The following is a 25,911-nucleotide window of genomic DNA, read 5'->3' on the forward strand; positions in this document are numbered from 1 at the left end:
TCGGAGTGGTTTGATGTAAAATGCTCATTTCTAGAGAAACTTACAGATACATAATTGTTTACAGGGGTGGTTATAGGAACTGGGGGTCATGATGTCTACAAACCAAAATAAATAATTTGCCTGAGACAGTGTTTTATGTTCATTTTGAGACAAAGTTCTGGCCTTAAATGTAATTTTTAAAAATCCATTTGTGGTGGAGAAGTACATGCACGACATTTATTTCCAGTATCAAAATTACACAAAACACTCACTATGCATGTTGCCTGGTTATTTTGGCTAGTAAATAAAATAGCTATTTGTGTTGTTGACATCACAAACCCTTTTTTCTAAAGTGACAGTAATAACACTAACAATTAAGGGTAAAGAGAGTTCTTACAGATATGAGTGGAGCGTCCATCACCCAGTGGGTAGCGCTGGTAGCGGGGCACAGGGAAGGGGGGCAGCTGGGTGAGAGAAGGATGCAGCAGGGGCTCCAGGCGTGAGGCGGAGGGGTCCGACGGGTAGAAGAGGTTGAAGATCTGAGAGCAGGCTGGATGCAGCTGGGACACTGCAGAGAGAGAGAGACCAGCAGAGGGTGTGAGCGAGGCTATTAGTGCAAAGGCCCTTAAAAGAATACTCTAGCATTTCTCAACCTAGTCTCTATCTGCAGCATCTGAAGCATATGGCTGATTACCCTGAACAGTCATTTGGACGCGTTTCTCTGTACTTAGAAATGACTCAAAATAGACTTGTAATAGCCACTGAGCCAATGAGCAGGTGCTGAAGTGTCTCAAAATGGTCAACACTGATATTCGACCATATTATATATACAGATGCACAGATAGAGATGAATTTGACATATTGACAAATTCTTCAGTACTGAGCATACCATGCACTTATACTACATATCTATCTATCTATCTATCTATCTATCTATCTATCTCTCTCTCTCTCTCTCTCTCTCTCTCTCTATATATATATAATATAATATATATACATATATATATATATATATATACATATACATATACACATATGAAATGTAATCAAATGTAATAAAACAATGCAAATAATTTGAATCCTATATTCAATTAAAAATAGCATAAATACATTTTCATTAAATCAATTAATGTTTAATTAAATATATAAACTAAAAATAGAACAGAACGTAGGGCTAGACTACAGTGGACAGTGTGTGTGGCTTGGGATGGGTGCAATGTAATCAATAATTATGACTTTTTTAACAAGAAAAAACATGCTATTTATTTTCAAAATATCACTCAGGTCTTGAAAATTTCATTATTTGTGAAAATTCACACAAATAGTTTTTTTTGCAGTATTGTTTGCACTGTTAACGAATGTTTATAAAATCAGAGTGTGTATGTGTGTGTTTGTGTGCATTGGTCTTAGTCACCCTGAAAAGCAGGTAACACAGTTCTCCTCATGGCAAGCACCAGCCCCAGAGGGCAGCCGAGCAGAAAGCAGTCTGAAACCTCAAAGTCAAAGCAACCTGGGTGCTTCGAGCTGCTCTGTTCATCCTGAGACAAACTGAGAGCCAGAGAAAAAACATGAACACTATGTAAGTCCAGGCTGTTTGATTTTTTCATGCATCTTCAAAGCACAATTCAGTACCTTCAATAACTCTAATAGGAACATCACAATAAGTTATTATTGACTTTTTGAATAATAAGTTAATAAATATACAGTTTCACATACCTTTAAAACACTACTGTAATGTAAACACTAAAGCAAAGCCTGTATGTGGGGCCACACCTTAACATTGATTTCATAGTAACTGTCAAATAATTCATAATATTTCCTGATTAATAATAATGGAGGGATGAATAATAATGTAATATATTGTCCTTTTAGGAACAAAACCACCAATCATTTTTCAGGAGAGGGGATCAAAATTCTTTCTTTTTATTGTAAGTTAATGTAAGATTTTATTCCAAGCTATTGGGACAGATTCTATTGGTCCATTGATGAAAAATGGTGGTGTTGTTTTCAAATGGTGCCAAATAATAAAAAAATTAGGAAAAATGTGTCATGAGTTTTGATATGGCAGTAATGAAATAATGACAGTAAGTTCTGTGTCAGTATGTTAGAGTATACTACAGTATCAGAGGGCGCAGTCCAGTTATTTACTATTAAAAAACATTTCATTTGCACTGACAAATAGAATCAATGGATATGTGGACAAATATATGGATTTATGGAATATATGAACAGCTGTAATGAGATTATTCAAATTAATTAACAGTAATTCTGTAAAAAAAAAAAAAGGTCCACCCATGTATTTTTCTGCCTCAATGAATTCCAACATGTAGCCACGGTTCCTCCAGCCATGCTAATGTATTTGCATGTAAAACAGTTCTTCCAAGCCTGGGGAACATTCTTACAACACAAGCATGACAGAATTAATGAGATTACTGAGGGACCTACCGCAATAACGTATGGAGATCAACGCTTTCCTTGACCTTTATGAGGGAGCTAATGGTGACTAACAGAGGTGAAAGCTCAGGTTTAAATTTGGAATTGTCAAATCAAGCACTACCGCACAAAACTGCAGATGAGATTGGAATTGGCAAATTTATTTATGTAGTTAATCCACCTATTTATTAATTTTATTTTGGCCGATCTGTGTTTCAGTTTTAAGATGTAAATAATGAAAGGCGGGCAAGTCCAATAGCACTTAGCACTTTATTTGTATCAAGTAATTTGAGAAAGCTACTGATTCTTAATTTACAAATTAAAACACCAGTTTGGCCCATTAAAGAGCACAAAGCTGTTAAAGAAAACTTTGACTAATACTGTGCTAATTTCATATTTCTATTTGCCTCACACAGTGTGAGCTTCAGGTTTAAAAAGGCTACTAAAAATTAGCCAAAAGAAAAAAATAAAAATTAGTCATCTGTCAGTTTGGCTGTAAAGAACCTGGAACTTATTTTGCTGTGTTGACTATGGGCGAGCACTTCATTTCTGTGGTAAATTGTAGGTATATTTGTAGAGAAATTTCATAAATATCAGTGAAAGGATAATTTAAGTTCTAAATAACAACTACAAGGCTTAATGATAAGTAACTATAAAACTCAATGCAGGTCTGTCACTAGATTTCCTACCACAGTAAACAAACTGATTATGCCATGAAATTACCTAAGTCATAATTATCATCATAATTAACTGAAATCGGCTAAGCAAACTAATAAAAGATTCCAACCTGCTGAAGAAGACTTCTCTCTGACCTCCTGCAACGTCTGCGTCGCATGAGTCACTCTGCTTGCGGATAAGTGGACTGCGGATGCCTGGGCCTGACTCACAAGGAGTGGAGACGTCGATGTTGCTCTTGCTGAGGCGCTTACTGCCCCTCAGAGTGGGACTCAAACTGCTCATCATGCTGGGCTTTTCCTACAACATCAACCATAAGAGAGGTTCAGTCTACCTGGAGTAGAGCTTAAAATATCTGTTTGAACCTAACAGGTACTGATTATTCACAACTGCTCAGTCAGGTTCAGATATTATTTCTCAAATATTTGTTAAGCTCAGATCAGATTCGCATTTTAAATGTTTCTGATAGATCTCACACCTAGTCCACAAGGAACACTAGAGAACAGCACATTATGTAACGTTCATACACACCTTTTAGCCACAGTCGAATTGAGAGAGATTTTGTCAGGCTACAGTCAGATTAGAAAAGAATTTTGTCAGGTTACAATCAGATTTAGGAGAGAATTTATCACTCTACAGTCAGACTGGGAGAGAATTTTGTCTGGCTACAGTCGGGTTGGGAGAGAATTTTGTCTGGCTACAGTCGGGTTGGGAGAGAATTTTGTCAGGATACAGTCAGATTGGGAGAGAATTTTGTCGGGCTACAGTTGGACTGGGAGACAATTCTGTCTGGCTAGTCTGATTAGGGAGAGAACTTTGTCAGGCTACAGTCGAGTTGGGAGAGAATTTTGTTCAGAAGTTGCCATTAAAATTCTGTGAATATTTCAGTAAAATCTCTTTAGATTAACATATATTGAAACATTTTTTTTCTCCATTTCAGAGATACAAGGTTTTGTTACAAGGTTGACAATGTACCGTCATGTGCCCCACTTCCATATCCTTCTGCATCTATACCTGGAGCTTATGGACTTTCCTTCCTCTCAGTCCCAGAGCAGCTGGGCTGTCATCAGCTAATGCAGCAGCTGGTGTCTCTATTGCCCCCCTTGGCACTGCACAGGTGACTGAGCGCTCATTAAAGCATCAGCACAAAGCAGCCAGGCAGACAGTGCTGCTGGGAATCAGTGCCTAGGAAGCAGTTGCCAACCAAGCTGCAGTAACACAGCACAGAGTGCCTGCATCAAACCCACGCTCAACAGGACGAAAAAACTCATTTCAATGCTGATAATTGCTCTAGATTCATTTGGAAGATTGAAACCAGGGTTCTGTCAAGTAATCAACCAGCGCTCTACGTGAAATCATCTTGAAAATCAATTATGTTGATGTCTTTTTTGCAATTTTAGCTCAGTTTTCAATATCAGTTTTGCTTGTTGACATCCTTCCATGCTCTTCTGACAGTACACAATCTGAAACTCATTCTCACTCATTTTCATTGTTTTCATGTAAAGACATCATCTGCATTTGCTTCTGCCACAATGATTTATGTAGAAAATCTGTGTACTACATACTGCTGTTACGTTCAAAGTTAGAGTTAAAATGGTCGTTAGTATCTGGCATATCCGCACTGTTACTATTCAAAATAAAAACATTTATGTGTGACATCAAGCAGATGAAGCTACAGCTTTAGTTTTCTGCTGTGTAAAGCCTCTTAACAGACTGTCAACACTAAAATGATTCTGTAGAGCTTCTTCAGGTTATTTCAGAGTATGTTTCATAAGAGTCTTCTTTAAATTCCACAGATATGACAGTTCCACAAAGGGCAGAAGAGAGGACAGGGAGAAGTGGGATAGAAAGGAGTGCCCTGCCACATTTCAGCAGTGAGGAGGGAGGACAGAAGTGTTCTGAAGGACAGAAAATGAGAGAGGAGGTGAAGAATTTGTCAAAGTAAACACAGATTCATCCCTGATAAGGACATACAAGTGAAAGGCTAGAAACTAAAGTTCAAACAGAGAGAGAGAGAGAGAAAGAGAGAGAGAGAGAGAGAGAGAGAGAGAGAGAGAAAGAGAGAGAGATCCACTGAAAATAATTGCTCATGACTCAAATGTGTCAAGTGGTTGCAGACAAAATCTATAAGATCAATATAATTGCTTTAAGTTTACTTGTTTTGTTTTGTACATTTAACTTATTTGCAGAAACACAGAGAGAGAGAATGAAAGAGACAGAAAAAGAGACAGAGAGACAAAGTAAACAAGAAATAAAGAGAGAGAGAAAGAGAAAATAAAGAGTAGGAGAGACAGAAAAAGACAGTGAACAAGAAAGAAAGACAGAAAGTGAAAGAGAAAGGAAGAAAGAGGAAAAGACAAAGGGACAGAGAGACAGAGTCAAAATAAAAAAGGAAGAGAGAGAGACAGAAAGAGAGAGTGGGAGAGAGAGAAAGACAGATAGAGTGAAAGAAAAAGAACGAGACAGAGAGAGAGAAAGAGAGACAGAGTAAGAGAGACAAACAGAGAGAAAAAAGAGAAAGAGAGAGGGAGGGAACAAGAAAAAAGGAGAAAGAAATAGATAAAGAGAGAGACAGAGTGAACAAGAAAGAAACAGACAGAGAGAGAGAAAAAGACAGAAAGAAAGAGACCAAGACAAAAAGTGAAAGAAAGTGAGAAAAAGAAAAAAGAGAGACAGAGAGAGAAACAGAGAGAGAGAGGGAGAGAAAGAGAGAGGGAGAGAGAAGCCCACTGCCCCCCTCACCCCGGAAATGACTGCGAGTGGAATAATAGTAAAAGCAACAGGACGCAGTGTACTTACTACTTACTGCGTTACCGTTACTGCAATGTTCTGTTCATGCGGCTACGTCACACCCACATAAGCTTGTCATGACAACTGACATAACCCTACATTAATGTTTATAAATGTTTATTCCAACAGACGTCATTCACTATGAAGGTTACACTACGTTTTCATCAGTTAGCTGAAAGTAGTCTTTATGACAGATAACGCCTACTGGAATAAGCATTTATAAACATTTATGTAGGGTCGTCATTTATGTCAGTTATCATAACAAGCTTATGCAGATGTCATGTAGTGCTATGAACAGGTTACCGATTTGCCAGCTTTGTCGGGATTTTTGTTTTACACTGCACTGCAGTCTGGAAATGAATAGAGCACTCCAGCACTTTTAGTTCTTGTAACGGCAAACAAAGCTGAGCTCCAATATTAATATTTGATGGAAATGTGAATCATTTGCAATACAATCTTCACCAAATGAATGATCTTATTTGATGTGATAAACCCCAGCAACTGACATCCATTACACAGCTACTCTCCCCATCTGCCCCCCTCTGCGTCCAAAGCTCATTTTTGTTTGTTTGTTTTGCCTTTTAATATAAATCTAATTTTGTGAAGCAGCGCTTCCTCGTTCTGCTGACTTTCACCATCATATAAACACATTTTCAATCCTTTCTGCTGCTACTTGCTGTTCCAACTGATAAATTAGCTCATTATGACTCAACCTTTAAGCACAGATTATTGCTGTTGGTTTACTCTGCTGTAACTCTGCTGTACATTTGGAATGATTCAAAAGCATTCTAAAGAGGTTTCAAGTTTATATTGACACATAAAAATGTCACCAGGTAGCTAACCTGAACATGTCTTCACTCACTAGGCACACTTTATGTGAATGGATCTTTTTTTCAATACATTTCGTAGCCAACGTTTGTGATTATGATGGTTTTGCCACAACCAGCTCCTCTACCTCAGATATCCCATTCTAACCCCCAACTGTCTTTATGTCACTTCTGTGCCTTTCATACAATCACAGACACACACTATATGTGCAGAAGTTTGTAGACACCTGCTCATCCAACATTTGCTCTGAATCAAGGAGATTAATAGGGAGTTTGTCCCTCCTCTTGCTGCAGTAACAGTCTCTACTCTTCTGGGAAGGCTTTACACTAGATGTAGGGCATCTCCAGTTTGTCTCGCAATGTGTACACAGTTGTCAGTAATGTGTGTAAAGTAGCTTAATTCACTAATTAGAAGGGGTGCCTGGATACTTTTGGACATGTAGTGTAGCTCGTAGCCTATGTTCATATTACAGAACCTTAACCTTAGAGCTCATGGACAACTACATATAAGTTGTATTACTTTGATATATGTAGATGCTAAACGGTCTTCTGCATGTTCTACATTTTCATTTTTTTCAAGTGCGAAAACATTTCTTTTTGGTTTCTGAGGTTAATGTTAGATGTTAGACTTGGAAAATACTTATTACGTATAGACACCTTTATATAACACATATGGGGAATACTGTTATACATAGGTGCTTACACATTGTCACTGTCAGAATAAAATTTTACATCTACAAGGAGAAGGAAAAACTTTCTAAGTTTGTAATGGAAGCAGGGCTGCACAATAAATCATCTTTTTGTTATAATCGCGATATGATTTTTGAAATAAACACATTGTTTTTGCATGACAGTGACAATATATATGACATATTAGAGATGTATGACCCTAGCCTGAACATGGTCATAACTTCCATGGGGACACTGAGGTCTGACTTTGGTACAGCAATGAGACTACTCAGTCAGCATTGACTGGTTCTCAGCTGACCTCAAAACAGCTGTGGAGTCTCTGTTCAAGACTATACCCTGACTGACTTTCATTTCTTAAGACGTATAAGTATGCAACACACATACCATAGACTAACATAGAACAAAGCTGTGGTAAACTGTGAGAGTTTATGGGCACTTAACAAATTAAGCTTGTAAAATGCAAACATCATATTGGTAGTTCAAAATATTTGTGAAGTATTGTGTTTGTAGGACCAAATAATGTAATACTTTACCAATAATGTAATAATGGCCAGAAATGTAGTAAAATAAATGTAATAAAACCTGATAATGTAATAACCTGCCCAACAGTGTAATACAATGTCTTTACTGATAATGTAATAAGATTTTTACTGGTAATGAAATATTTTATTGCATTATTAAGAATTTACTACATTTTCAGGTTGGACATAAATAACACCTGATCTCCTCATTGAAAAGAACAAAAAGCACCACTGTTAGCCGTGTGGTTGTAATTATTAATATTACAACTCCTCATTTTCATCAGACTCTTTTTCCAAATATTTTTTTCCAGACCAGGCAGTCGTAATCAGAACCAGGTCGCGGCTGCTTCTGAAAGAAGAATGAACTTTTGTAAGACTTTGTCTCATTGATGCTCCTCATTTTCCAGGATCTGTTGGTTTCTGCATGCAGCACATAAGCACTGTAGGAGACCTTTGGTAGCTTCTCTAAAAGTATTATATTTTCCATGCTGAAAGTATGTTTAAGCAAAAATGATGAACTTACAAATAAAACACATTTCCATGAATATACTAAAGAATTACATATGGTCAACCCAAACATGTAATAAAGTCCTAATGTAATAAATAAGCTATTACATTATCTATTAAAGTATTATGAAATTATGAGTTAAACCACTGTATTACATTACTGGGCAACTTATGATATTATTGGGTTTTATAACATTTTTAACCAAGTGCATTTTTGGGAATACTACTTACTGGGAAATTATTATAATGTTTCTTCTTCAAAACATACTGCCACAAGCATGATAAAGTTCACTGTTAACTAGCATATTGATGGAATAGTATCATGTAACATTAGCAGGTATATTGGGCTGTATTTTCTAATTAACTGTACGAGTAGCCTTCTTTGATGTTAGCTGGGGTTTGGTAGAAACAGCCTTTTATGTATTTGCAAAGTATGGTTTTTCAATCAGTGAGGAGCCAGCAGCAAATAAGGAAGAGAGAGAGAGAGAGAGAAAGAGAGAGAGAGAGAGAGAGAGAGAGAGAGAGAGAGAGAGAGAGAGAGAGAGAAGGAGAGAGACTAGGTAAAGAGATGTAAAAATACCAAGTAATTTAGTATATTGTTGCTGTCCAAAGAAAAACATTTTTTTTTCAAAACTGACCATTGGTGTCAGTCTGTCTACACATAATCAGCAGTTAGTTTAGTCATGTGATTCCCAGACAATGGACCTAACTAAACTTACGATTCTAGTAACAGCCCTGTGGCAAGTTGCACCAGCTGTGAGTAAGTTCAAACACAGGCTAGCTGTAACGTAAAAGTTTACTAAGTTTATAATCAAACCAAATCATAATCAAAACGAGTTGCACCACACAAACTAGCTTAAAGTTAACTAGTTAAACACCTCTCAGCAGGTTTAAGTCTTGGAGAAACAATCAGAAACCACAAAGAAAACACAAAAATGACCAAAAACATGACTTCTTTGGTTAAGTAACCTAAAAATTCTAAATGCTATTTGCTGTGACTTTACTTACAGCTCCAATCATCACCTGGTTTTAGCATGAAGCAAAACAACCACAGCTCCGCCTCTGTGAGACTCACCCAAAAGGCTACACTGAGGCTACTGTTGTGTCGGGTTATCCAGAAACCATCATTTAAAAAGCTGCACATTTGGTTGTCTTGGGGAAACATTAAAGAGTAAACAGGCAATGGCCACACATACTTTTTATTCAGTTTAACTTGAACACATCGTTTTCTTCTAGGCTGGATATTTTTTCCCATGGAAAAGTCAGATCCAACTGCCATCGCGTTTCCATGGCAGCAGGTTTACTGATTGGTTCTGAACATGTTATCCTCACGTTGAACCGACACATTAGTTAGTTGTTACTAGTTAAGACATGATTTATGGATTTGTGGTGCAACCAAATTTAGTACAAAAAAGTTTGAAACTATTCGTGTTAAGTAATGACTTAGTAAAGATTTTATGTCCAAACTTAAGTATAAACTCTGCAAACCTGGTGCAACCCAGTCCAGATGCTGACACTGTGTGTGTCAGAGTGTGTGTGTGAGTGTGTGTGTGCCAGTGTGTGTGTGTGTGTGTGTGTATGTGTGTACCTTGAGGCTCTCAGTGCTGTTGTTTCTGCTGTTAGATTCAGGACTTCTGTGTTGTTTGTCGCCGCTGAAACACAAGGCATCAAAACATAGCACTCCACCAACACAGTCTGCCACCAGGCACACCTGAGAAAATGACAGAATGTGAGAAAGGAGACAAATATTACACACTCAAATCAGTGTTTGCAAAGACTCTGCCAAATGTGTAATCACAGTGTGAGAAATGCTAATAACACTAATAATGCCTTTGCTTCATTTGATTCACTGGCCTCATTTCTGCCTAATTAACATGTCTGTCTCTGCGCAGAGTTTCTCCTGCCAGGCAAGTGAAAATGGCCTATAAAAATATTTCATACAGGCCTTTCAGCTGATCTAAAAAGTATAAACGTAAACTTATAATATTAGCAAGTTTTAAAATTTTTTTTTTTTGTAGTTGTGTCAACTTTGACATGTTCATGAGAATAACCCATTTGTGACTGAGCTATGTTATGACTGGCTGCACAAAATTCAAAAAAGAGCATGCAATCTGGATGTGGGCAGCTCAGTGGGCAGTAGGTGTGTAAAAACATTCTATCACCGCTGGTGGCAGTTCAGCTGTATTGATTTTGGAATTTCAGAATCAATTATAACGTGTTATTATGCTGTAATTCACTCAAGGTCATGCAGCACATCAATGACTGCAGCACATTGGTGCCAAAATCTCACTTTCTAGAATGACCTTCAGTATATTATACCACAGTGTCATTATTGGTATTTGTTTTTAGCTTTTGAGACTATGATGACATAAAAGTGGATTACCAAGATCACTGAAAACAAGCTGTTTCTGCACCTTTGTTTTCATATACCAACTGTATGGACTGGGTAAAACTTCACTAATGTTTACATAATACATTGAACTCTTTTTTTTTCAAAAAAATAAATGACATGGGTTCTGTAAGTGTCACTCTACCATATTCCACTGGAATAGTATAATAGCTGCTAGTATATAGACCGTTCAATGAAACTATGTTTCTTGACAAAAGGTGAATAAGCATTCTTGTTAATCCATTTTTGTATCAAAAACTACCAGAAATGCCAATAATGAAACTGTGGTATAACACACTGAAGATGCTGCTATATTGTGTGATACTGGCACTGACATGCTGCAGACAACGGAATATCTTTACACCAGTGAAAATATGTCACAGTATAGCATGGCCTTGAGTGTATTATTGATATTTTATAACACAGTTATGTGGTAATGTGACTGACTGAGAGGTATTTTATGTGTGCCAATATGTCCTTATAACAGCCGTATGCATCTCTTCAAGTGTCACTCCACCTTATTTGTAATAAAGCTGTGGCAGCTTTTTTAACAGCTGGTTGCCATTACTACATTAATGTTTTTTGGCGAGCATGTGCCCACTTCAGCCTCAGCTTTCTGTTCTTGGCTGACAGAAGTGGATCCCAATGTGGTCTTCTGCTGTTGTAGCCCATCCGCCTCAAGGTTTAATGTGTTTTGCATTCTGAGATGCTTTTCTGCTCATGACAGTTGTACAGAGTGGTTATCTGAGTTACTGTAGCTTTTTTGTCAACTCTGGCCATTCTCTGTTGACCTCTCTCATCAATAAGTTCGCAGAACTGCCACTCACTGCATGTTTTTCTTTATCGCACCATTTTGAGTTAACTTTAAAGACTGTTGTGTGTGAAAATCCCAGGAGGTCTGCAGTTATAAAAATACTCAAACCAGCTTGTCTGGCACCAACAATCATGCCATGGTCAAAATCACTGAGATCATGCATATTGCAGAAGCCACGTTCTGAGGGTGGTATGGCACTCCCAAATCTTCGTTTTTATTATTGGGCAGCAGATATCAATGTACTGATGTATTGGATGAAGGATGCGGATGGCTTAGATACCCCCAAGTGGTTAATGTTAGAAAACTCAGCTTGTAATTCCACCTCCTTACCTGCCTTACTGTGCTCTAAACTCCCATGGGAAAAGCCTATTTCTTGTTATAGTAGTAGCCCCAACGTTGCACAATCAGTAAAAATTTGGATTCAATTTAGACGGTCATTTACACTCAACAATCCCTCATTATCCACCCCCATAGTTAATAATCACATGTTTATCCCTTCAACATCAGATGGAGCGTTTAATATCTGGTCTAAGAATGGGGTCTCATCACTACAAGACCTTTATATAGATAATAACTTTGCATCCTTCGAGCAACTGGTGAATAAATTTAGTATTCCTAGATCACATTTTTTTTAGATACTTACAGCTACGGAGCTTTGTAGCCGCACCTGTTGACTGTTTTCCTCTTTACCCTCCCACGTCATTGATAGACTCTATCTTCGAACTCGGGAAAGGTGTTAAGCAGTGTACTGGCAGGATATATCAGTTTCTCATCTCTCATAATTTGACAGCTTTAGATGATCTTAAGAGCAGGTGGGAAGAGGACTTGGATGAGCAAATTTCAGATGAGACTTGGCAGAAAATTATTCGAAGAATGTACTCATCTTCAATTTGTCAAAGGCATTTTGTTATACAAGTCAAAGTAGTACATCGTCTTCATTGGTGTAAAGTTAGACTGTCCAAAATTAGACCCAATTTGGACTCCACTTGCGATAGGTGCAACAAGACCCTGCAAGTCTAGTACATATGTTTTGGACATGCCCAAGATTATATCATTTTTGGAAATCTATTTTTTATATTCTCTCTAAAATTTTGGAAGAACCAATAAGCTACTCTCCTTATGTTGCATTATTCGGTGTTGCACCACCAGAAACCCAACTAAATAATTATAAATGCAACATAATGGCCTTTTGTACTCTTTTGGCTGGTGGAAGGTGGAAAGACCCTCTTCCCCCTAATTATTCTCAGTGGATCAAAGAGGTTATGCAGTACCTCAAATTGGAGAAGATGAGATACTCTCTTCAAGGATCTGTACAGAGATTTGGCAGCCCTTCTTGACATATGTGGATAAAACGGAAGCCGAAAATGTAGCTCCATAATATGTATTTATCTTAAGTTACTATATTTCAGTTTTTTGTCTTTTTATTTTTTTTATAAAAGCTGTAAAGAATCTATATAGTTTCTTTTACTGATGTAGGTCTGGTGGGTGGGTGTGGTGGGTGGGTGTGATGGGTGGCTTTGGGGGCATGGAACTGTTGGTCTTTTGTATTTTGTGAAATCTCTAATAAAAAGACCTTGATCAAAATCACTGAGATCTCATTTTTTCCCGTTCTGAAGGATAATATGAACATTACCTGAAACTGCTGGCCCATATCTGCACGATTTTATGCAGTGATAATTGCATTAATGAGTAGGAGTACAGGTGTTTCTAATAAACTGCTCGGTGAGTACAGTTCTGACAGGCTAGTTACTCTTACTGAAGTTGTGGTCATTACTGATTCCACGGTTGATTGTTGTTGCAGGCAAATAAGGCAGAGTGATATCTGAAGAGATTTGTTCAGGGTGCTGTTATTGGGAGATGCTCTCAGCCTATCACACTGTGAGGACAGAATGAACTGTGGTATAATTGTGCAATAATACACAAGAGGGAGTTCTATACCATGAGATAATGGCACTGGTGTGGTGCAGTCACTGGGGTGCTAATATCTCATGGCATAGCACGACCTCAAGCGTATTAAAATTAATTACATAATAATATATAAGAATTGATTCTAACGTTCCAAAATCAATTCAGCTGAATAGGCACCGTCAAGGATTGAGTTTTTTATACCCCTACTGGCCGCTGAGACTACAGGCTCTGAGAGTATTTGCATTCTCTAGTAATGTGTACCTGCCCAGAGAAGCCCAGGCCCTCTGGAGACTGGAGGAAGTTGTGGTAGACCTGATTGGCCTGAGTGATTACTGAAGCCACAGCGTCCTGGTATCGCGGAGCAGCGATGGCGAGGATAGGGAGAGCAGCCAACGGCAGATGGTCCACGCTACTGGAAACACAGCTCTCATCATAGCTGTATGGATTCAAACTACAAAGGAAACAAGAAGAACATTAGGCCCTGAAGTGTTCTTGTCAATAGTCAGGGCTGTATGCATAACACTGACCTCAGCAGGAGAAAAACATTATGAAACTCTCGTAACCTTCGACACATTCAACTGTGCACTGAAACATCTGTTTCAGAGTCCATTGCCAATGTGGGCTGAATACCAAATACAGTGGACACGTCTGCTTCCTCTGAACTTTGTTTTAAGTATTCCAGAAAAGTTCAACTCTGCCATGTCTAGTAGAACACTACTAAAGAGATGGTAACACCGTACAACTCCTCTATTATACCGCACATAATGAGGAAAAAAGTCCAAGTCATTGAACTCAGGATGAGAGTTTGTAAGGCATATAGAGTTAGATATATCTGCTGGGTGATAAAACAACAATATGGTTCTTGTGTTTTTGCTGTATGATGAGCAGCAGGCAATAAAAGCATTGGGATCTTCATTTTTAACTGTAAGAGCTGCTGCACTGTGCATGTAATGTTTCTCCAGAGAGTCAACAAAGTCTGATAAGTTTCGCTTTTAGCGGCTCAGCGGCCACCGTTAACATAATGGCTGGATGACTAGCATTTTTCACACAAATATCTATGCTGTTAGAAATAAATGTTCTGTGCAGGTACATCTTTCGTTCAACAAGGTATAAACAATGTAAATGTATCCGTAAAGGTACAACAGTGGTTTTAAGGTCTAATAGTGAACCATACATAGGTTTTTTTCAGGTTAAAAGTACATATTTGTACCTTTTCATAACCTAATGTTTTAAAACAGAACAATAAAATAAAAGCCTGGAGACGAGACGGGGTGTGTGGAGTCAATACAACTTAGAAAATATAATTTCAATGAATTATGGGACAGTTATGTTACCTGATTAAAGGTAGTGAGATGTACCCTTGAGGGTACCACCCCAGTGACAAGAGGGGTACAGGGTACACTGAGAATATATATACACACACACACTGTGTACTATAGATACTTCTGTAACAAGTGCTATGCAACTGATAATAATCCAGCCATTGTTTAGATTCATTGTTTAGAATCATTTTTTCTGTATTTAATGTGTCCACAATTTGCCTTTACTACAGTTTCCTTTCTTTTTTCACAGTTTTTCAAAGAAGTGTGGAAATCTGCAGGTAGATTTTTTTCCACACTTCCAACGTACAGTCTCAGACGTACGTTGCATTTTCTGTTTCTCATGATCCAAGTATTCGCAAACACAATCATGTTGGTCTGGATTCTGAGATACCCAATCCATTGCTCTGAACACCAGCTGTTTGATTTGAAAATCCTATTTTTCACTTATTTTCATTTGACTTTCCCCTTCCATATGCAAGAGGATTATTTTATATATAATCTCCTCTGCAAGTGGAGATTCTGTTTCCATTTTGACCAGAAATTAACTTGGCACAGTATTTACAAAGTGATATTTCTAAAAACAGCAATCCACACATCAAAATGCTATTCCAGCTTATATCCTTGTATACTTGGTGGTCATGTTCTAGTGCTTGATGACTTTATCATCACCTGAAACAGTACAAAACATCAGCTAAATAAAGCTGTTCAACTAAGAACTGTCAATCATATCACCCAGTAAAGGACTGTTTAACTGAGGAGTGTTTAACTGTTTTTGACCATATTAAATTATACTGGCTGCCTCCTTAAAATGAATATGTGTTGACAATGAAATGTGAAACAGTGGTCAGGCCCTAGTACAAATGAACTGAGGTGATGAAATAGTTAAAATGTGGAAGGTTTCTCATGAGGAGAATGCAGCCAAGGTCTTCAAAAGCATCTTGGCTCAATGACGATGTTGTTGGGTAGAATCCACTGGGAGAAGGCTCAGAGAAGTGGATGAAGTGGAGGAAGAAAGTTCTCATTGAAAGGGGCAAAGTCCCTGTCTCCCAGAGAAATGCATGTCTAATTAAAGCAGTAAAGCTCCTGTATCCCTGATGTTGTGTTTTTCTTCTGATCACGCCTGTGTTCTGCTCCAGAGAGTGGCAGTTTGATTAATAATCGATCATGGAACTCTGCAGAGAGATTGTTAAGCCTCCGTTAGCCTTCTCCTTAGGCATGTGTGTACCAACAGAGAAAGCCATTGATGTGATTTGGTGGAGGCCATTCTCCACTGAAAATAAGCCTTGGCTAGGGGAGATTTTATAGGCTGAAGGTAGAAAAAAGGAAAAACATTTCAAGAAGGAAGAGTTAAAGGATCGTTATAGCTGTAGACCTGCACTCTTAAAGCTGTAGCAGCCAAAAAGGAGTGCTTTGGCACAATGCCTTAGAACAGGGGAGTCAAACACAACCACTAAAAGGGCCATATAAAAAAACCTCTACAAATCTGTGGGCCAGAGAACGTCTGTGTTTTTATTTGATTGTTAAATAACATTTTGCTATAACCTGAGCTGGTCACTGTCTATCCAAAATATGCCAAAACACCAACATTAAAATAAAGGCAGTTGTAGTGAACCTTGAAATGTTACATAATGAATACTTGAAATATTAAATAAATAATAAATAAATAGGCTCACGTTACAATAGGCTACATTACATTACACAGCACATTGTGCTCCAGTGCATGCTGGGGATTGTAGTGCAGTGCGCTGAGAAATGGGCTAATATAACTAGAAAATGAAAATAATTTTGCGGGCCAAATAGGATTATGCTAGGGGCCTGATCTGGCCCCCAGTGCCTTTTGTTTAACACATGGGCCTTAGAAGATTTAAAGATTTGCTACATAATGTAAAAAATCTATGACAGTTAGGACTGCAAAAACAAATATTTTGAAACGTTGTGAATGAATCGCTAATCTATTAATCAGCGTAAATGTGTACTGTAACTGTGGTGATTTGTTTAACCCTAAAATTTTAACATGCCAGTTTAGTAGACCAGCTATGAACAGGCTCCCAGGAGGAGCAGATGGCATTTTGCAACATGAAAACTACGTTTACAAATTAAGTCGTATATTTTACGCTAATTAATCAGTTGTATGTGGTGAGCTAGTGAACATATGTCACAGGGTGAGCTGCTGAATGTTCAATAGTTCTTTGAATTAGACTTCTAAACACTTTAATAGAAACTGATTTGGCTTTGAATATTCCAGTGGCTAAATTTAGTAATGTAACATAATGAGCTTTAGTGATGAGGATAACATTAGCTCATTCTGACGAATCATTCAAGGAGTAGTTCCATTTGTCAGAACACATGGAAAGTTACAATTTACTGACCATTCTGCTCCTTCAGAATCTACACCAGCATGCTTTCTTTTCCAGTGGTTAAAGATAACATTGTGCTTCTGTGGAAAGCCTATGTAGCCTTTTTTGTAAGCCTTGCATATGTTGTATGTGATGAATTTATCCTTCATTTTGAGAAAATGCTCCCAGACTTTACTTCTTTTTTAACTTTCAGCCATTATTGTTCTTTTTCTTCTGCTATCTGCTCACAGGTGACCCTCTTCATGTTAAGTCGTTAACTCACTCTAGGTTGGACGTCATTCTGAAAACAAATGGAAATATCTGTTGTCAATTTATTCATAATCCATTATTGTTAATAATGCAGCCGTAAGGCCAATTACAGGCTTTCATAAAACAAGGCTAGAATCATAAGTCCAAGCCATGAACCTATTAGGAGCTTCATTTTTTAGAGTGTAAGAGAAAGCGCATCACAACAATCCACTGTACCAGACCAAGGTTTTGGTTTCAAAGTTACACTGGGTCTCCATGTCCACGGTTTAGAATATTCAGCCTTATATTGCTGGATATGTACATTTTAACGGGAGCTGGATGTGATGCAGATGAGTACTTCATTTCAAGGTGCATGATAAAACAATGACTGTAATACATGTTTCTTTTGTTTTTCTTGATAAATAGAAAACCACTGACAACTTTTTAACTATTTTCAGCAATTTAACTATGTCTTGGTATACTGTACAGTTTATAAGTAAACAGACAGTTTTAGTTCTCTTTATAGTTTATATGGCAAATACTTTCAGACGTAAAGCTGATATTTACACTTCAACCTCAGTTATCGCTTCTTTTCAAATCCAACACAGTGAAATACAGACCTAAAATAATAATCGTGTCTAATTAGTTACAGACTGCTCTGTATATTGTCACCCAAGTATTTTAAATGTTTAGTGGCAGTTTGCTAAATGCTTACTAAAAGAGGCACTAATCACCAGCAGTCTACCAACACTCTGCACCTGTGGGGGCCAATTTAGCAGGTTGTCTAAGAAGTTCTATGCAAATGAACAAATGTGAGTTTCGTAATTAACTAGCCCAACATAAACGCCTGTTTGGCTTACATGAAAGCCTGTTTCCACCAGCTAGGAGAAAAGAAAAAAATATTTATTTTATTCTTCTCTGATTTTGGTTCAAATTGTGTCTCATTAAGTCAAAATAATGACTTCTCGAGATTTTGACTTAGTAAGACTAAAAAATTAAGCTGAAGAACTGAGTTACTGTTATTTGGGAAAGCAGGTGATTATTTTGACATACATAACTGTTTTGAGAAAATAAGACATTATTTTGACATAATTCATCAAGAATTTAAAGAAATAATTTTTTATTTATAAACTTTTTTTTTTACTTTCTGTTTTATTGGAAAATAGGTATTATTTTAAATTCTGGTTTAATTTCACTCAGCACATCCCGGTCATTTGTGTAACCTCCTAGATACCTTCAGCGCATCGAAGGCTGTCACACATCTCCAACAAAAGCCACCATGTGTGTAAAGTAACAAGTAGCTTTAGCAATGCAGCAACTGGACAGCCAAAAAGAGTGTTTTTCACAATTGTTTGGAAAAGAAAAATGTCAACAATGTTCCTAAATATAGTTAAATACACCAAATGGCAAAAACATACCTAAGGTGAATAAACATCTTTAGTCTAAAACTATTTGGTTTTAGGATTTTGATTTCTTTGATCAAATTAAGAACAATGTGACATGCATAGCAGGCATTCAGATGTTTTTTTTCCCACTGAAAATCAATAAATGTGTTCAAAAGCTCTTTTGTCTGTCTCTGAACACAAAGGCAGCCATGTTAGTACCAAAAATAAAATAAGCTTTTCACAAATAAATAGTGCACAGTCAGTTTTTACTATTAGCCTTGGTAAATTGCAAAAGGTGCTTCATTATAATAATCTTCCCACATCACTGCCAAGAGTAGGTAAAGACAAACTGTGCTGATTCACGTGGAAATGATCCACATATTTGAATTAAGTAACCAGCACATCACTTTTTTCAGTGTATGTAAAACCACATCAGTGAGAAAAAATAAAAAAATAAAAATCATTCTGAACTCACTGAGAGACGAGAGAGAAAGCCTCAGCACAGACCGGCGGGCAGGGTACCAGCCGCACCAGCAGGCCGTCCGCTGCTTCCTGGAAGTGAGCCCGCGCCACCCGCTCCAGTACTGAGGCCAGCGTGGCAGCGTCACCCGCCTTTCCACCTGGGTCACCACCTCCAGAGTCCAGAATATGACCTCCATGAACGACCAGTATCAACAGCTGTGTCCTGCACTTCCTCTGCAGAAGAGTGAGTGCGGACATAGAATTATAGAATTATAGAAAGGAAGAGATGAGTGGACAGAAGAAAAACTGGTGCAGTCAAGGTTACTTGACTCAAAGTACACTCTTAAAAATCAAGGTGCCAAATGGATTGTTTGTTTAACCACTGCCTCAGCAAATTGCTAAAAGGTTAACAATCTAATCCAGTAATAATCAGACATAGGCTTCACTGTATGTTTAAAAGTTTGTAAATACAAGCTCACTCAGCATTTCTTGTGAAAACAAGAGTATTAACAGGACGCGTGTCCCTTTGCTGCAGTAACAGCCTCTACTCTTCTGAGGAGGCTAATTAGATTAAGTTGGAATATTGCTGTGAGAATTTGACTGCATTCAGCTTCAAAAGCATTAGTGAGGTCAGGTACTGATGTTGGATGATCAGTTCTAAATGAAACACATCACTCCAGCTCATCCAGGTATTGGATGGAACTCCCTCGCTCCAGAGAACACAGTTCCACTGCTCTACAGCCCAATGGCCAGGGGCTTTATTAGCTTCTAGTCGAGGCTTGGCATTGCACATGGTGACCTCATGGGTAGCTGCTCAAGAGCATCAAATTCTATTGGCAGTGCTTTCCTGTGGAGATTATACAAGCTGTGCGTCACTGAGCGCCCGTATCAGGAATGAGTACACGTTAATGCAGCTGAATACTGGTGTAGTGTAGTGTAGTGGAGCAATACCTCTGCCCTCCATGTACAGGCTGGGGTTCAGTCCCCCACTTGGGCAAGCAACCTTCACTATACCAATAATAGTTCTTGGGCAAGACTCCTAACACTACTTTTGCATACCTCTGTAGAATGATTAGACTGTAAAGTGCTCTGGATACGAGCATCTGCCAAATGCCATAAATGAATTAACTAATTAGAAGGGCTGGATAGTTCTGGACATACAGTGTATTTACTGAAAAAATTGCGGTAAAACTACAACATAAAAATGTGTTACCTAAATGTCTGTTACAAGCTTAAAATGCCCTGCATTTAGGCTAGAACTGCAAAAAGTGTAATACAGTACTGAATATATATCGTCACTGTCCAAAGAAAAACATGTATCTCCATTTTTGTTGATTTTTATTTTTCTACATCGTTTAAACATGACAGCTGTCCCTTACATTGTATGAAGATTTCATGACCAATATAAATGCTCCAAAATTACTTGATATCAAACCTCTTTACATTAACTTGCATTTTGGAGATGCTTGTTTTTCTTTAGACAGTGACAATGATATTGTATTAAATCCAGTCTGGGTATGTCAAGGTACAGCACCATCAGCTTGGCACTAACATGTCATGTAAAAGCTCATTTCATAATAGCCATAAAACATAACATTAAACACTGTTCTATATTATATTTGGACATCTGTTTAGGTGGGTCATCTTGCAGTGCTCTATGACAGGGGTGTTCAGCTCCAGTCATAATGCAGGCAACAGTGGTTTTGATAATCAAGATGCATTGAGCACTGTTTCATAATTGCATCTTGGCACTTTGACTCAAAAACAAATTGAACAGTGGGGTGCCTAGAGAGTCCCACACCCTGCATAAAAATCATGTACACTCTTGTAACCAACCGCGCTCTATTGTGGAGACACTACGTAATCATTTTCAGACAACAATTCCCATCCACATCCTCTCTAGACCCACAAATGTACCTTAGGAGTACATTTCAATGTCACCTTCAGATGAGAAAAAAAATCAGCAGACTAACCTCCATATCCTCCAGGCCATCCACACTGCTCTGTGGTGCACAACGAGGATGCCTCAGTCTGTATAAACTCTCTGTGGGAGAGAGTGAAAAAACAGATATTTTGAACTCTTTCAGCTGAAAAACAAATGTTGTCCTCTGCAGCAGTTCAGTGGAAGAAGCAGTTCCAGCAGATTGTCAGCGGTTCACTGATGAAAACCTGAGACTGTGCATTTCTGCACCATAGACACTTACTGACAAAATGAACATGGAGGTTCTTTATCTTTGTAAGAGTTACTACCTGTTTTTCATTTTTCTTTTACTATTCAAATGTAAAGACAACAGTAAGGTTTCATCAAATTTAATCACAATAAAATATCTCTTCTTCTACTTACAAACACAAATGTGTTGTCAATAAAAAGTTTAGAGTCTGTACTTCCAACTGTTTGAGTGAGCTCAATGATCTGTACTGTTTCAGTGAGCTATGAATGAGAAATAAGCATTTCATCACGCTTCTGTTATCACTGGTGACAGCTGGGCCCATTTCATGGAAAACAAAATTTTCCTCACTTTTTTAATTAAATGTTGTTAAGGTATTTTCATGCAGTATGCAAATTGTGTTAAATATGGTTTGATGTAGTATTAAAGTTGTTGAAGTATCAACACATGTTGTTATCTACCCAGTCCATACAGTCCACATATGGAAATCTAAGATGCATAAATAAGGTGTTAAGAATTACTTGTGTTTGTGACGTTATGAGAACCGACCAATTGATATATATCCATTTACAACAGTTCATCCGTGCAAAATCACTCTGAAGTTATAAGAAGTGTTTCTGCCTGGACTGCTTTATTAATTAGGCACAATGCAAAGCAGCCGATCAGAACAGGGATTACATCATTTAAATGCACAGTAACAAACAGCCTGCTTTATTATGCATAGAGAGAGACTGGAAAATGGTCATGTAAAAAAAGGATTAAAAATCTATGTAAAAGTACAGTAAATTACTAGTTGCATTACTTTGACAGTAATTTTCTGTACCATATTAACAGAAAATAACAGGAAAATAGCAGCTGCAGTGACTTCAATGACTGAACTTTTTTCTAGACCTTTAAATAGTTCTTTTTGTTAATCTAATCTAAATGATGTAAAAGAAAATTATACCATTCGACACAATTATTCACCATGTTTTACACTGTATATGCACAGAATATCTCAAGTACAGGGACACGGGAATTGGGAGTGCTGAGATGCTGCAGCGACCTCAGATTTCAGGACTGCAACTGCTAAAAACAATAATATTTTTAAAACATATATGTTTAAGTCCATTACAGCTGTTAGCAGCTGTGGAGGCATGGCCCTAAAACACAAGCTGGTTGAGGCACAAAAAGGAAATAGTATGTTGCTACAAGCTATACAGCTGTAGACAAGTGCTGCAAAGCAGCCTAATATAATTTTTAAATGGAAAAAAAAATTATATAATGTAACAATGTCGTGTTTTGAATACATTCACTTTCCCTCTTGTTGTGTGTGTTCAAGTGTATCACGTCAGCATGTGTCTCTGGATGTGACACAAACGATTGCAGCGCCACAAATCAACAATCTGATGGGTCACCTCTCAGCTCATCTCGTTCATCCAGAGAGATCAGAGAGCACAGGATGCACGTCAGCGGTTTGATGTGTCAGTTATATGTATATATTGTACTCTCTCGCTATATTATAGCACAAAATTTCATTTGTTTTGATGTAAATGATCAAAAATATTCAAATGAAAAAAGCCTAATAATTTTGCATGACATCACCGTTCATGTCACTTACATGCTATCTAAAATTTCAGCACCCCTTACTTAAAGTACCTTTCTGTGTCCCTGCTTAAGTTTGCATATTTAAATGCAAATACAGATTTTTCACACAGTTTAACTTCTAATTTGCACAAACATGAATGGGCAGAATAAAACAAGGTTTTTATTAAAATGTTTGGGCCTTTTTAACGCTCAGCTGCTGTCATATCTCATTATTCTGTGTAGTACAGCTGTACACATAATGTAATGTACACATAATGTATAATACATGTATTAGTGCATAATTTGCAGTATTTTATTCCTTTAAATTCTAGATAGTGCCATGTAACTTCTTGTGGTTATTAGTTTAGAGATAATGAGAGCTTAACAGGTCACAAATACTTTGAGATGTTTTCTTCAATCTAAAGTGCAGTTTTCATCATTACTAATTAGAGGGTAAGCAAAGTGCTAAACAAGTTTTCAGAAAGTCAGTTTCCTTCACAAATTCAATACCTCTGCATGGCACTTTTGTTGCCAAAAAAGATTAAATATTTCACAAACATGTCAGCATGTGTTCAATAGCAAAGTTAAATTAGTGATGACTAAAACTGCACTTTAGAAAATGGAACACATCTCAGAGTATTAGTAAGTTATGTAACTCTTAATAACTTAAGTAATGAATGGAAATGAAGCAATAAATTTGAAACTATCTAGAACCTATAGACATGTACTATACAAGTAATAATCAATAATACACAGTAAATAAACTGCTTAGAACAGTCTAATTTGGGCTTATTGCACAAAGAACACAACTTTAATAACCCATAATGTGTTCTTAAAAATAAAGTGATACTCAGTCTTTTATTATTATAGTTTAAGATCAAGCCAAATGTCTATGATGCCTTTTGGAAACGCCTTAATGAGCCCCACCAGCAATTTCCGAAAGTTATTTGTACAAGATTGCTTTTTGGCTGAAAAGAAGATCACTGTGACCTTTTCCTTTCCTCTTCAATCGATAGCTCTCTAAAATGATAGACCTTTACCCATCAGCAGGTCGCTCTTCCCGTTCCTCGTTTTTCCCGACATGTGGCTTGTGACTGTATTTTTTGCTATGAGGATTTTATTCTAATGGCTGCATAATTACGACAAAAATAATAGCAGTGATAAGGTGGCCATTGATTACGGCTGTTAATTGCAACTTAAACAGATTGTGTAATTACACTGTGTATGAATGCCTGTGATTGGCCAGAATGAGTGAACATCACAGCCTTGATTTCAAGTTGACAGTAAAGTTGTATTGGATGCAATTGTCATAGCTGAACTCAGGACAGCTGGAATGAAGACACACAGACCTGTTTTTCTCCAGACCTCTCACGGAACAGTGAACAGGAACATCTAAAACTGGTCATCGAGTTCACAGCAGACACAAACTGTCATTTCCACGCTTTAGTAGAGCACACATGCCCTGGATGCTTTTTATAACTACAAAGCGTATATTTATATGCAGCAGCTGTTTTATTATATAGATTAGATTAATTGTAGCCTCTCATAATCTGCTAATTGCAAAGTCCAAAGCTGCCTTATCAGTTAATGAAAAATTAATGCAGTAGTTGTTGCCGTTTTGCATTTGTGCTCAGGTTGCTTTCACGTTTCCTCAGAGGGGTAACATATGTATGTATAACTGATATTATAACTGCACTGTTAAACCAGCAATATCCAACTTTTTCTAATATATTTTTGAGGTCCACTTATGATGTGTTTGGTTTTATGCTCCAAATTAGTCATAATTCATCTTTGCATGACCACTTTCCAACCTCTCTTTATCTCTTTGAATTAAACAGGCTGTTTTTGTTATTGTGCCTTTAAAATGGACTCTGTTCTGATTGGCTGCCATGTACTGTGCCTTTTTCAAAAAGCAGTCCAGGCTGAAACACTCCTGTAACAATGTGAATGGATGGAGCTAAACGGCTGTAGGCTGTATAAATGGATATACAGTACTGTGCAAAAGTTTAAGGCACCTGAGTAAATTATATTTTAAAAAGCCAGTTATCTGGGCAGAAAGTGTTTCTTTGCTTGGAAAAACACTAATATTAGAATACATACAAATTTAATGTAATTTTATGTATGTCAATGTGTTTGTTTAACCACAATGTAAAAAAGGGGATTTAACATAAAAGTCAATTACCAGACTGACTTAAAATGTCAACTTATTTGAATGTTAAATAATTAAGTTAAATTTAAGTTTACATAAAACACACATTATTAACAGTAGGTTGAGACCATATTTTCCAATACTCTCCTTATTAGATGGCTGTCATATTTGTTGTTATCATCAATTTCTGGCTTGGCTGATAAATAATTTATTATGTTTAATCAGGTGTGCCAGTGGTGGATTTGAACAAATCACTGTGATGGCTGGGTTAATCGAGGTGACATCTGGAATCAAAGCTGTGTTCTTCTAATCAGCAACTATCTTGTCACTTGTTACTGTCTTTGTATTTGTTTATTTGTGTTTATTCTACTACCACATATAGTGTATTACTGTGATGTAATGTGATGTCCAAGCACTGCACAAGACGCTAACACTATCCCCTTTGGCTGAGACAGGGGTCTTTCAGTCACATTTCAAATGTAAATAAAAACACAGCAGACCCTAATTTGCCTCCCGCTGCTTTGTCTATTACATCTGAAATGATCCACTTTGCTTTTGAAGTAGAGGACATAAAGGAAAGGCCAGTCTTTTGGGGTTGGCTTTAACCCGACATGGACACCATGCTACCCTTTCTCTCGTACTGCCTGAGAAACCACCTGACTGGGTAAGCTGCAGCTTACCATGTTGTGGTCTCGGGGCTTTGGCCACAAAACAAGCCTAGACCAGCTGATACTGAAGCGT

General features: G+C 37.5%; 1 protein-coding gene across 1 annotated transcript in view; it reads right to left on the bottom strand.

The window, feature by feature from the left end:
- Positions 1-25,911, bottom strand: part of plrdgb (PITP-less RdgB-like protein) — a 104,444-nt gene that overhangs the window by 24,720 nt on the left and 53,813 nt on the right. Inside the window, exons 4-10 of the mRNA XM_036588667.1 lie at positions 21,261-21,331; positions 19,301-19,521; positions 13,795-13,984; positions 10,011-10,133; positions 3,200-3,387; positions 1,394-1,527; positions 377-547 (exon numbers count right to left, since the gene is read on the bottom strand). Coding sequence (XP_036444560.1) covers positions 377-547; positions 1,394-1,527; positions 3,200-3,387; positions 10,011-10,133; positions 13,795-13,984; positions 19,301-19,521; positions 21,261-21,331 — 1,098 coding nt within the window. The remainder of the gene's footprint in view (positions 1-376; positions 548-1,393; positions 1,528-3,199; positions 3,388-10,010; positions 10,134-13,794; positions 13,985-19,300; positions 19,522-21,260; positions 21,332-25,911) is intronic.

The sequence above is a fragment of the Colossoma macropomum genome, unplaced genomic scaffold (assembly GCF_904425465.1).
Source record: "Colossoma macropomum unplaced genomic scaffold, Colossoma_macropomum, whole genome shotgun sequence".
Classification (NCBI taxonomy): Eukaryota; Metazoa; Chordata; class Actinopteri; order Characiformes; family Serrasalmidae; genus Colossoma; species Colossoma macropomum.